Source organism: Eurytemora carolleeae, unplaced genomic scaffold, assembly GCF_000591075.1.
Source record: "Eurytemora carolleeae unplaced genomic scaffold, Eaff_2.0 scaffold428, whole genome shotgun sequence".
Classification (NCBI taxonomy): Eukaryota; Metazoa; Arthropoda; class Copepoda; order Calanoida; family Temoridae; genus Eurytemora; species Eurytemora carolleeae.
Window position 1 is genome coordinate 95,623 of NW_019396394.1, and position 14,260 is coordinate 109,882.

At 33.6% G+C, this 14,260-nt stretch overlaps 1 protein-coding gene across 2 annotated transcripts; it reads left to right on the top strand.

The window, feature by feature from the left end:
- Nucleotides 1–448: 448 nt before the first annotated feature.
- On the top strand, nt 449–2,071 carry LOC111702366 (uncharacterized). Of its 2 annotated transcripts, none has more exons than XM_023474026.1 (2): nt 449–543; nt 767–2,071. In XM_023474026.1, the coding sequence occupies exons 1-2, from the start codon at nt 461–463 to the stop codon at nt 1,779–1,781; spliced, it is 1,098 nt and encodes a 365-aa protein (XP_023329794.1). In that variant the 5' UTR covers nt 449–460; the 3' UTR covers nt 1,782–2,071. The 2 variants fall into 2 exon arrangements, with proteins under 2 accessions (XP_023329794.1, XP_023329796.1); XM_023474028.1 differs by having other exon boundaries at nt 457–543; nt 772–2,071.
- The last annotated feature ends 12,189 nt before the right edge of the window (nt 2,072–14,260 follow it).

The window sequence follows — 14,260 nt, forward strand, 5'->3', positions numbered from 1 at the left end:
CACTGCAGAAGAATTTGAGTATCAGAAGAAATCATAAATTCTAAAGTTTGCAACAAAGTTTAACTTTAAAAACTGTGTAGTAGAGATGGGTGCGTTTGGCCTTTTTTCAGTTTTGTTTTCCCCGTTGGTGACCAACCCATTTTGTTTTCAGTTAAATTTTGAATTTAGAATTATTGTACATTTTCCATCTATTTTGACTAGTTGGTTCAAAAAATTTTATTTTTCTAATCTATCCAATTTGTTTGTATAACGTTCGTTTATTTTCGTCTATTTTTCTAAAAGTCACCATACTTCACGAAAAAATTAGTTTGTTTTGAAATATTGTGTTGGTTCCCATCTCTAATGTGTAGTCTAAGTATGAAAAGATAAGAAAAGAACACCTGCATCCATCTTTATCTTTTTTTCTTTTGATATAAAGTCTGAACAAAAATGATTTAAACAGTTTAAATCTGTTCAGACTATGGAAATTTTATCTGTATTTTTATGTATTTCCTTTTTTCTTTCATTGATTACAGCTGCCATCATAGACAACACAGTACCCAGGTAGGGTTGTTAATCGTTTTTGAAAACGATCATTAAACGATCGTTATTTTCGTTTTCCTATCGTTTTTTGTTTTGTTTTCCGATCATTTTAAAAACAATTGTTTAAAAACTTTTAAAAAACGATAGTTTTTAAAACGATCGGAAAACGAAACAAAAAACGATAGGAAAACGAAAAAAACGATCGTTTTTCAAAAAAATAAAACGTTAACGTCCCTATACCCAGGACAGATGCTGACGGGAATCTAATGGATGTCCATGATGGGAATGTTGAGAGATGGGAAGAGAACAACCTTTTCCATTGGTACGGGATGGGCTACCAGGATTGTGAGCTTGAGAAAGGAATTATACCGCCAAGAAATTGTCCCGGAATCTATTCTGAGTTTGGAAGATGCGGGTTTAGAAATGATCATGCTGTAAACCTTTACACTTCTCCAGACCTACACAACTGGACATTTGTTGCTGATATCTTTCCTGTAGAAAGTAGACCAGAAGGAATATACTTTAGACCCAAAGTGATTTTCAACAAAAAGAACAAGGAGTATGTGCTGTGGATCAATTATCTTGCGCCGGCAAGCTCCCCTCTGGCATCTTATCCTGATGCCAGATTGATGGTGGCTGTCTCCCCTTCCCCATCTGGACCTTTTACAATTGTAACAGAAAAGGCTGGTATTGAAGAAAGTGGAGGAGGAGATTTTAATCTCATGATCGACCCTAATGATGAAAATGCAGCAGCTTACATTGCATATGATGCTTGGGGTAATAATCATGCTTTAGTGATTGAACAACTGACACCAAACTACTATGATGCTCTGGGATCTTTAGCTAGCACAGGATCAATATCTCCTATAAACAATGAAGCTCCCATTCTCTTTGAGAGGTCTGGTTGGTACTACCTGCTGTACGGACATACATGCTGCTTTTGTGAGCAGGGAAGCGGGGCAGAGGTTTGGGTTTCCCAGCATCCACTTGGACCTTGGATAAACATGCATACAGACATCAACCCTGGGTTTCTAGGGGTCAGGGATATCAAAGCTCAATGCAACTATGTGATAACCCTGCAGCTTGCTGATGAGGAACCAGAGTACCTGTACACTGGAGATCTGTGGTCGTCTTCTCCTGATAATCTGAAATCTCATGATATTCAATACTGGTCTCCACCATTACAGTTTGATGATACTGTTAGCCCACCCGCAATCCTTCCAATGCAATTTGTGGAGAGGTTCACACTTCATGTTTAATTTGCTGAACCTCCATCTTGGAATTTGTTGATTAGGTGTCTCAAAGCATACAATAGATAGAACAGATTAATGCTAATGTCTGTTACAGAATCGTGGGAAGGCAAGATGATAAGCATTTCAGAGATGAAAAATAATTTATTTTTGCACACAGCAAATTCGACAAAATGTCATTTTAGCGTTAAATCTTCGTTTTTAATTTGGTTTTAATTTTACTGTTACATATTAAACAATCTACATTCATATTTGTACAATATACATTTGAAGAATACATAGAATTTCTTAAGACATAATTTATGTAATTTACTATTTATTCCTTTGTGTTCTATTCCATAATGAAAGCAACTTTCAGATCTTTATTTCCTTATACACTACTTAGCTGTGTGTTAGACAGAGTGTTCAATATTAAACATATATAAAATAAGACTTTGACACATACTCAGCATTCAAACTTTGAGAAACCTTGAGTTATTAAGATATAGGGATTATAAAATCAGAGTTTTTGAAAAAGACTAAATTTATTTTAAAAGCTGCAAACCGATAAAAGTCAAACTTGCAGTGAAAGTTTATGAACGGTCGAAATTTAAAAAGATTTAGGTTAATGTTAATTTCTAATTCTTTTTTTTAATTACCAATAAAAACAAGGACAGGTCTGTAGCTATAAGGGGTGACTATTTTAGAGTCAAAAGAAAGAAAAACAACATTTTGACAAGGAAACGATCGTTATTAGTTTATCAAAAGTAAAAGAATGTATTCTTGTTAGATTTATTGAATAAATAATTTGGTAAAAATCATAAAAACATCTGTGCAAAATTTTTATTTACAAATTATATATATATAGGGGATGTTTAATGTTGACGAGAACACCCCCTGGAGTATTTATTTTAACTGTTTTAATAACACTTACTGCACTTTTGAAAGGTTAATTGAAAAATATCTATTAATGCTATATATATTAGTTCATAACAGAATATAATTTATTCTATTGTTCATCCTTTCTTCCTTCTACATCCTTTCTTTGTCCTACCTTCACTTATGCATCCTTTCTTTCTTCCTACTTCCTTTATTCATCCTTTCCATCTCCTTTATTCATCATATCCATCTTCCTACCTGCTTTATACATCCTTTCCATCTTCCTTCTTTCATTTCATTTTCAACGTCCTTTCGACATGTATTCTTTTTTTAATATGGTTTTAGTGAGAAAGAAAAAACTTTGAAAACATAAGACGACTTTTAGACTGAATTTATAATCTTAAATAGTCCAATGTATATGCAAGACAGCATTTTTGCATTGTGCACAAACCATTTCACTTCATGATTGATTTTCAAGCTACTAGTAAAATTATTTGTTTGGTAACTACATCAATTACACTTCAAATGTTAACTCATATTTTACCCCAAAAAGATCCCTTTCAGGGTAATATAGCACCCATCCTTTGTAATTGTCAACAAAATAATTGATTACTCGTCTTAAACTATAATTTAGTACTTCTCATATAGTTGAAGATATTTCTAATATTGATTATTTGACATAGCAAAAGTTATGTCTTTAAATATCGTCGAATTATAGCTTTAAGATTGAAGTCAGAACTATTTTGTTGTGAATTTTTAAATCAAGTGTTGAAGTACATTTTATTTAGATTTCAGACCTACGGACTAATTAATTTTAATTTGTTCATTTGCTACTTTTACCCATTTATAATTTTTCTTTATCATCTGCTTTCTTTAATTATTCTATTCTTTGATCTGAATCTTCAGTTTTAAAATTCCTTTAGATTTTTCATTGTATCTTTTTTCATTCTTTTTGCTTTCTTTAACCGTATTTTCTTAATTCTTATCAATCATGAACTTGTTTCATCTTGTTTTGATTCTGATCATGTAACTTAAATCCGTTATTTCTCTCATAGATTATTATTTTATTTATCCTTTCTAATGCCTTATTAAATAACTCCTTTCTTCATTTATTTTCAAGATATGCAGTAAAAGGGTCTGCAGTGAGATAAACTATGTGTCTGTGAGATAAACTATGTGTTTGTGAGATAAACTAAGTATCTGAGAGCTACACTTACTAAGTGTCTGTGAGAAAAACTTTGTGTCTCTGTGAGATAAACTAAGTATCTGAGAGCTACACTTACTAAGTGTCTGTGAGAAAAACTTTGTGTCTCTGTGAGATAAACTAAGTATTTGAGAGCTACACTTACTAAGTGTCTGTGAGATAAACTAAGTGTCTCTGTGAGATAAACTAAGTATCTGAGAGCTACACTTACTAAGTGTCTGTGAGATAAACTATGTATCTGTGAGATAAACTAAGTATCTGAGAGCTACACTTACTAAATGTCTGTGAGATAAACTATGTGTCTGTGCGATAAACTAAATGTTTGTGAGATATACTAAATGTCTGTGAGATACACTGTACGCCTGTGAGATGAACTAGATTTCTATGAGATACACTTACTAAGATAATCTTTGTGTCTGTGAAATATACTGCATGTCTATGAGTTATACTTTAGGTCTGTGAGATATACTTTGTGTATGAGAGATAAACTAAGTGTCTATGAGATATGATTTGTGTCTGTGAGATCTCTAATTGTCTGTAAGATATACTTTGTGTCTGGGAAGCTAGAAATAAATGCTGGCATTTAAATCGACTACTCTAATGAGTTTAAATAAAAAGAGTATAAGAAAGATGTAATATTGACTACACACGGAATAGAAATATATTATATACTAGAAATTCAAGGCGCTTCGCGCCCTTCTTTCTAGCCTTAGAGGGCGCTTCGCGCCCATCTTCTGAATTAATTGTAAACATGTTCTCTTTGTGTACATCGTAAAACTAAACAAAAATAATTCGCGGATTTTTACAAAAAATTTCGCGGATTTTCAAAATTTTAAAAAATTTAATGACGATCGAATTTTGATAGAGACAAATATTTGAAATTTTGATGATTCTTAAACCTTCCCTGGGCTCCCTAGATGTCCCACAAAAAATTTGGGACCGATCGGTTCAGCCGTTTTGACGTTTATTGGATACAAACAAACAAACAGACAAACAAACAGACAGACAAACAAGCCAAATTTATATATAGATTATAATATACACACCACCATCCTTCATGGTTAAGCATCACTAGAGTTTGCCTGTTTGGAAGAGGGGGGGGGGGTCTGTAAATTATGAAAGGTCCATTTACAGATATATAATGCACCTATACGGCTCTAAATCCGATTCGACCCCTCATTGTGTTTATTTATTTATGTATTCCTTGAACTTCATCACGATTCTTCTGTTTACTGTTCATTGCAATCAAATTCGTTCTTAATTGTTCCAACTGGCAGACCCGCCATAGCTAGTATTTATCAATGAATAAGGATGGTTCATTATAAATGTCTGAAGAAAAGGTAGCTTTTTGAACTCTATTTATAGTATCTGAACCCTGATTAAGGTATCTGAACCATAAGTATCTAAACCCTGTGAAGGGTATCTGAACCCTAAGTAAGGTATCTACAGTCTACACCCTATGAAAGGTATCTAAACTCTATCCTAGGTAGGGTATCTGAACCCTAGGTAAGGTATCTAAACCCTAGGTAGCGTATCTGAACCATAGGTAGAGTTGCTGAACCATAGGTAGGGTTGCCGAACCCTAGGTAAGGTATCTGAACCATAGGTAAGGTATCTGAACCCTAGGTAGGGTAGCTGAGCCCTAGGTAGTATCTGAACCATAGGTAGGGTATCTGAATCCTAGGAAGGGTATCTGAACCCTAGGTAAGGTATCTAAACCCCAGGTAAAGTATCTGAACCATAGGTAGGGTATCCGAACCCTAGGTAGGGTATCTGAACCAACGGTAGGGTATCCGAACCCCAGGTATGGTAGCTGAGCCCTAGGTAGTATCTGAACCCTAGGTAGGGTATCCGAACCATAGGTAGGGTATCCGAACCCTAGGTAGAGTATCTGAACCCTAAGTAAGGTATCTCTAAACCCTAGCCTAGGTAGGGTATCTGAACCCTGGGTAAAGTGTCTAAACCCTAGGTAGGGTATCTGAACCATAGGTAGGGTATCCAAACCCTAGGTAGGGTATCTGAACCCTAGGTAGAGTATCTAAACCATAGCCTAGGTAGGGTATCTAAACCCTAAGTAAAGTATCTAAGCCCAAGTTAGGGTATCTAAACCCTAGCCTTGGTAGGGTATCTGAACCCTAGGTAGGGTATCTGAACCATAGGTAAAGTATCTAAATCCTAGCCTAGGTTGGGTATCTGAGCCCAAAGTAAGGTATCTGAACCCGAGGTAGGGTATCTAAACCCTAGCCTATATGGTAGGGTATCTGAACCACTAAGTAAGGTATTTAAACCTTGTTTAGAGTATCTATACCCTAGCCTAGGTAGGGGATCTGAACCACTAAGTAAGGTATTTAAACCCTAGCCTAGGTTGGGTATCTGAGCCCAAAGTAAGGTATCTGAACCCGAGGTAGGGTATCTAAACCCTAGCCTATATGGTAGGGTATCTGAACCACTAAGTAAGGTATTTAAACCTTGTGTAGGGTATCTAAACCCTAGCCTAGGTAGGGTATCTGAACCCGAAGTAAGGTACCTGACCCAAAGTAAGGTATCTGAACACAAGGTAGGGTATCTAAACCATAGCCTAGGTAGGGTATCTGAACCCTAGCTAGGGTATCTGAACCCTAAGTAAGGTACCTGAACCCTAGGTAGGGTAGCTAAACCCTAGCCTAGGTATGGTATCTGAACCCTACTTAGGGTATCTGAACCCTAGTTAGGGTATCTGAACCTTAGACAGAGTATCTGAACCCTAGGTAGGGTAGCTGAACCCTAGGTAGGATATCTGAACTACAGGATACGGTATCTGAACCCTAGGAAGGGTATCTGCACCCTTGGTAGAGTATCTGCACCCTTGGTAGAGTATCTGAACCCTAGAGAGGGTAGCTGAAACCTAGGTAGAGTATCTGAACCCCCAGGTAGGGTGTCTCAGCCCTAAGTAGGGTAGCTGAACACTAGGTAGGGTATCTGAACCCTTGGCAGGGTATCTGAGCCCTAGGCAGGGTAGCTGAACTCTAGTAAGAGTATCTGAACCCCAGGTAGAGTATCTCAGACCTAGGTAGGGTATCTGAACCTTATGGTATTGGTAGGATATCTGAACAGTATAGAAAAATAATGAAATTGAATTTTTTGTCCTTAAAATATATGTTGACATGTTTATGAAGTTTATATTCCTGTGTTTGTCTGTGGGTTACCTCGAGATTAGAATCTAAAAGGAATAAATGTCAACCACAAAGTTCTTAAAACAAAACTATTCAAACTTAGTAGTCACGGCGATCTTATTTGAAAAATAAAACATGCATTTATTTTAAATTGGCTTTTAATTTTTAATTCAATTGAAGTGTCAAAATTTAATTTGTTTATGAGACCAATAGCATGTAAATGTTTATATCTTTTCAAGTTTTCAGTCGAATAGGATTTGAACTTAATTTACACTTTTGTTTGATAGACTAAAGAAATATTTCTATCTGGTCATATATGTAACTTTTTCATGTAAAATGTTGGTATATTTATTCAAAGTAAAAAAAATACTTTAAAACTTTAAAACTATTATTTTCAAATTTTGAATTTTACAAAAAAATTAATTTGTTTTAAAAAACATCAAAGACTGCACTTTTTTTGTTAAATGATTAAAAAAAGTCTAACCTTATTACTAAAAATTAAAAAAATTTATATTTACCCTATAGAGGCTGGGGGGTCTGAATCTATGTATAGCCTGGGGGGGGGGGCATTTGGCGCCCCCCTCTAGAAAAAGGCCTTAGATAATATGTATAGGGTTGAAATGCATGTTCACAGCCCAATTTTTCAAGACCGATAACTTTAATAGTTTGGGTGCTAGGGAGGGTTGAAAAAACGCCAAAAATAAGGGTAACAAAAATGAAAAAAAAATAGTTTTTTTGTTTTGAAGAAATATCAAAGTGTGACACATGTTTCTATATCCATTTTTGAAGGGCTTTTCATAATAATATTTTTAAGATATGTAGCTTTAGATTTTTTCCAAAGACAAAAATCCTCTTTGAATTACTATTCATTGAAAATCACAAAATTTCCCGATGATAGTGTCAAAAATGAGAGTGCTAGGACAAAAAACAACAGGGGGGGGGGGGCGCAAAAATACATTTCACAATTAAGCACAAAATATAAGAATGCCAAGTCCCATTTTAATTCGATATTGCAGATATATGGATCAAAACTATAATTTAAGAATTATATTTACGTGTATTTTCTTTAACCAGGGAATAAGAATAAACAGGGAGTTTTTTTTTGCTCTAGCACTCTTATTTTTGAAACTATCGCCGTGAAATTTTGTAACATAATTAATGAACAGTATTTTAAGAATTTTTTGTTAATTTTTTTCTAATTCATACAGGGTGGAAAAAAAAATCTGGTCTCAGAAAAAATCTAAAATAGCCCATAACTTTTTCTGACCAAAGCTACAGATTTAAAAACTATGGTTTTGAAAAGCCCTTGAAAAATGCATGTGTAACACTTTCACATGTTTTAAGCATTTTTGTTCAACCCTCCCTAGCAGCCAAACTATTAAAGTTATCGGCCTAATTTTTTTTTTGAGCTGGCCATGAACAATTGGGCTATGAACATGCATTTCAACCCTATAACTATTCTCTAAGGCCTTTTTCTAGAGGGGGGCGCGCCGAACGCCCCCCCCCCAGGCTGTACATAGATTCAGATCCCCCAGCCATTATAGGGTTAAAAATGAAAGGTTGACAAATTACATTCGATTATTTTTTAACCTAATGAATTAATTGCTGCAAAAAGTTTTTAAATGAATATTATTAAAAGTTTTATAAAGATTATTTATCAGAATCCCCCCGAATCTTCATGACTCTGTATATACCAAACCCACCCATTTCGTCTGATTTTCATGCTTCCTGATGTTCTAAATATTCCTAGATTTATGCTTTATGTTAAACAAACATAGACCTAGAATCATGAAGACGTTAGAGGTCCGGAAATGGGAACTCTTGTATTGTTGTTATTGAGATTAATTCTATTGTTTATCTGCAGATTAATCTAATCCTTAGTTGATCTCCAGCTGCAGGTATATAGTACCCTAGATGTATAACTGAAATAAAGAAAATCAAGAAGTAAATTAATTTAAAAGAGCCCACAATGGATATCAAGATCAAGCGATGTAGATTATGAGTATCCGACGCGGAATTTCCAAGCTCAAAGGTTAGAACTTTTGAAAGATATTGATGTTTAGGAACTATAAACATAATCTTCCTAACAATGCCAGAGATATCCTTGCTGAAACAGGTAATGCCTTCGGAAACTAGGTGACGTCATGCGCAGGGAGTCTTGGCAATAAACTTGATCTTCCTCTTAAGTTTGCTGGCATTCAATTTTCTACTAGAAAAGAAAGGATATTTCCGTGTTCCTTTATCAAACGAAGGCTGTATAGGAACCATTTTAAATATAAAGAGTCTTTTAAAATGAAGTTTGCAGTCTAATTAAATCTACAAAAAGGAATAAAAATTAATATTTTAATCTAACTTTCTAACTTTTAGCTTAAAACACTACGCCCCGCCCGTAGCCAGGGAGGGTGCAGGGGACAGGTGCACCCCCCTTTCTTCTGAAAGGAAGGTGCAATGATGAATTTGCACCCCCTCCCCCCAGTCCCAAATAAAAGACATTGTTACTCAAAATTTTCCAAAATCTAGTTATCAATTATATAGCCCGAGTAAGAATTGATTTCCTTCCCAAACCAAATTATAATCTATTTTAAGTCAAAGTAGAAGAGTTTTTTTTGAGTACTCAAAAATTCACAAAGAATGTCTCAATGTCTTAATGTCAATAAATAAACCGAGGGACAAGAAGCATTGTTTTTAAATAATGAATTTTTTCCTTAAGCTAAAGTATCATTCATTTATTGTTTTATGTATATATGTATTATGTATATGTAAACTGATAAGTTTCGGACATTAGAATGTAACCCTTAAAAGCTCAAATACACTTGTTAGTCTTTATAGTGTACATTGACATTGTAATAAAAACAACCATATACCACTGTAAAAACAAACCAAGCATTGTTTACAAAAAAAAAATTTGCCTGCGCCGCGCCTTTTTGCACCCACCTGGAAATATCCTGGTTACGGGCCAGCACTACGCAGACGATGAGTCGGTTTCTTACGGTTTATTTCAACCAATCTAACAAGAGAAAACAGAGAATTGGATTAGTTTGAGTAGGATTAAGTATCGTTACAAAATGTTTGACCGGCGAATATTTTTTTATATTTATAAATAATGATTATGATTGCAGCTGCAAATATTTGGAATTTCTGTTTTTCTAAGTCTCCATTTTCTTCTTGTCGTTCGTGCATTATCCAGAAAAGAAATATTTTTTGTGATGTCCTTACAATTGCAATGAATTGTTTTTAATTGGCCGTTTTTTTCTGTTCTGGTTTAAACATCTGTTTTATATGGCATTAGAGACTTGGTAAACATCTGCGTCTGTGAATTGAATTGTCTATGAATATCTTGGATATAACTGGATACGGGATGTCATTAGATAATCAAAGGTTAAAGTTAAACTATAAGCCCCTCCCTCAAACATCACACAAACAGTTTTTGATATTTTAACAATATTTGTATTAAATAACTTAATAAGTCAAACTGTAATAATAAGTTAATTGATGTGAACTTAAAGTTGTTTTTTTTTATTTCAGAACACACAGAAAAAACATGCCAATTACTATTTAGAGTGAAAAAATTGCTTGTTTTTGTTTAAGTATATTGAATATATAGAGAGAAGACATTTTTAAGGGGTGATAAGTCCTCGTTTGGACCAGAACACCCCCTGGAAATCATAGATTTTACTTGGGTAGGGGGGGGGGTGCATGGGGGGATGAGCCTCATATAGCCCCCAACTCTGAGTTGACAATTTTATACTAATAACTTTTAAGAAAATGTCACCTAGAAAATGTGTGCATAATTACTGTTTAAAGGTTTACTTCTGTATATATATATACTTTGCTTGTCTGTTTGGGTGTCTGTTGTCTGCTGAAAATGAACCATCAAAACAAACACCTAAAGTTTTTCTTTTGAATAAATCTATATGCAGTGTACTGGGGGATTTTGAGCAAATTAATTTTAAAGAAATTGTAGAAATCAAGAGCATTCCCAGGTCGAAAAATGAAATGAAAATTTTATTTCAAGACTTTAATCTGCTTCTTCTGGTTTTTTCCATATATTTTTACGTATATGGCATTGTCTACACATTTTTTTTCTTTAACAGCCATGAAACATATTGTAGCAAAAGCAAAAAAATCAAACCCCTAAGCCTGACTGTCAAAATACGGTCCGAAAAACGTCTGCTTGCTTATTTTACTGATTTTTCTTTAAAAAGACTTTTTAAGCAGTAATTAGGCAATTATACAGCGTTTGACTGTTAATGACTATTAAACAGTTTGACTGTTTATGACTGTTAAAGAAAATTCACAAAATTAACGGTTCTAAAAATTTCGCAAAAAAAAATCACAGAATAAGCATGATTTGATCCTTGAAACTACAGTTACGTTTGAGTTTAGACCTGAAAATGCACTAGATTTCTACAATTTCTTTAAGATAGATTTACTTTAAATTTCCTTGATGGTATTTTCTGAAAATTGAGAATATAAGTCAAGAGACTGCATATTAATATATTCAAATGAAAAAATTTAGATGTTTTGACTTAAAACCTGATCTGGTCCATCTTCAGCAGTGTGTTAATCGTTCGTTAACAATTGATTTGAAAAATCGTTTGGATCAGATTTAACAAGTGTTTTCGCGTGGTCTATAAGATGAATCAATTTATTTAATTACTTCTCTTCAATCTAGTTCAGGCGTCGTTTAACTCTTTCTTACTAATTTTATAATATAGATTATTAAAACTAGTTTCTTTTGAATTTCTAAAGTGATTTAAATTTATGCCTTACAATAAAAGTTAAAGCCCACTGAGTATGGTTTAGTTATAAAGCTCAATCTAAAACTATGATTCGTTTAATGATGCAAATAATAATAATAATAATACTTAGAAATACAAGATCATTAAATATTATGAATCTAACAACTTCAGTGTCTTACATTCAAACCATGACAAGCTCAGGGGCGTACACAGAATCTTTAATGCCAGGGGCCATTTTGAGGGGGGTAGCTGGGGGGGGGGGGGGGTTCAGAGCGGGAAAAAAAATCATTTTTAGAGGGGGGGGGGGGGGGGGGGCTACCATTGTCGCCCCTGAACTGAATCTTGCGACTAAATATCAAATATTTCTCACTCACTTATTATTTCTGATAATCATCCTGCTTAGTTTAGTTATTTTATTCTATTATAACATTTTAACAATATTCATTTTTTATTTTATTCTTGCAAATTTGAATTAAGTTGGATTCTCTTTGGTTTGTGAAAGGGAATTTTGCGCTAAATCTACTACAGGGTGTACAGTCACTGTACAGTGTGTCTTTGAAATAAAACAGTGTTTGGTTATAATAGATGTTTATTTTTTAATGATTGTTTGAGACAACTTTTCATGTCAAAAATGTTTAAATATAATTTCACTGGTCTTCAACCATTGTTTTTTTAGAGCATGTATCCAATAAACGTCAAAACAGCTAATCCGATCGGACCCAAAGAAAGGAGTTTACACCATCTGGTTGAAAAGATTTAGGGATTACGTAATATGAGTTTGTGGCAAAAATTCGAATCCCCAGAAATTAAGTTATTTTTGACAATTTGTCAATACAAACCGAAAAAATCTACGAAATTATAAATTATTATTTTTTGGTTGCCATTAAAGCTAACATTTAAAGGAAAAAAAATTAGAAGAAAAAATGCCGTAAAGCGCTCTTGAAGCATAATAATCTTTAAAATGGCAAGCTTGGTATAACAACCTGCCAAAAACTACTTTATTGCATGGGACTTACAACATAGAATAATAAAGTAATTGCATAGCAGTAATTAATTGAGTTCAAAGCTCTCTTGCTTATTTGTGGTTTAATTCAATTATATAATTCGGTAACAATTTTTATTTCCAGGTTATCAAATACATTCAAAGTAAAAAAACAGACACAGATTATTAAAATATGTATTTTTTTATATTTTTTCCTTTATCTTTTCTTATGCCAATTCAGCCATATTTTTTAACATTAGATTGGACTTTCTTATACAAAATTTTAAGAATTACAACTAATGATTAAACAACACTCTCTTGTGGGCTGGTTAAGTTTAAGAGAAGCAGTTCAACCTAGTCCTGTAGATCAATTACTTTAGTTCAACTTAGTCAGGTAGATCAATTACTTCTCATTAGTAGTTCAACTTAGACCGGTAGATCAATTACTTTTCTTCAACTTAGTCCGGTAGATCAATTACTTCTCATTAGTAGTTTAACTTAGTCCGGTAGATCAATTACTTTAGTTTAACTTAGACCGGTAGATCAATTACTTTAGTTCAACTTTGTCCGGTAGATCAATTACTTCTCATTAGTAGTTCAACTTAGTCCGGTAGATCAATTACTTTAGTTTAACTTAGACCGGTAGATCAATTACTTTAGTTCAACTTAGTCCGGTAGATCAATTACTTTAGTTCAACTTAGTCCGGTAGATCAATTTATACTTTAGTTCAACTTAGTCCGGTAGATCAATTACTTCTCACGAGTTCAACTTAGTCCGTTAGATCACTTACTTTAGTTCAACTTAGTCCGGTAGATTAATTACTTTAGTTCAACTTAGTCCAGTAGATCAATTACTTCTTAATAGTTCAACTTAGTCCAGTAGATCAATTACTTTAGTTCAAGTTAGTCCTGTAGATTAATTACTTTAGTTCAACTTAGTCCGGTAGATCAATTACTTCTCAATAGTTCAACTTAGTCTGGTAGATCAATTACTTCTCAATAGTTCAACTTAGTCCGGTAGATCAATTACTTCTCAATAATTCAACTTAGTCATGTAGATCAATTACTTCTCACGAGTTCAACTTAGTCCGGTAGATCAATTACTTCTCACTATCATTGATATTTCAAACTTAAATTTTCTAATTTACCAGAATTTATAGTTTGAAATATTTAAGGTTTAGTTACGACCTTAGCTTGGGTTGCAAATATATAGGAGTTATACAAAATTAGAGTTTGTGGCAAAGACAAAAATGTTTAGTGTAAGAAAAAAACACATTTTTGAAGAATAAGAAAACCTGAATGTCCGGGAAGAGAAAATGGTTAATCAAACCAATTTGAAAAGGTCCGATTTTGAAAAATTGAAGTGCAAACCTCAATGCAAGTTCATATATGCTAACCTAATTTTAAGAATCATAAGCACCAATTCTATTTTTGATTTTGAGACATATTTGAATTTAGAACATGTATAATTGTCCATTTTTTAAGGGATTTCAAACAAGTAAACTTTAGACCATTTGCTTTAGTTAGACTTTTTGGCTATTTTACATGTG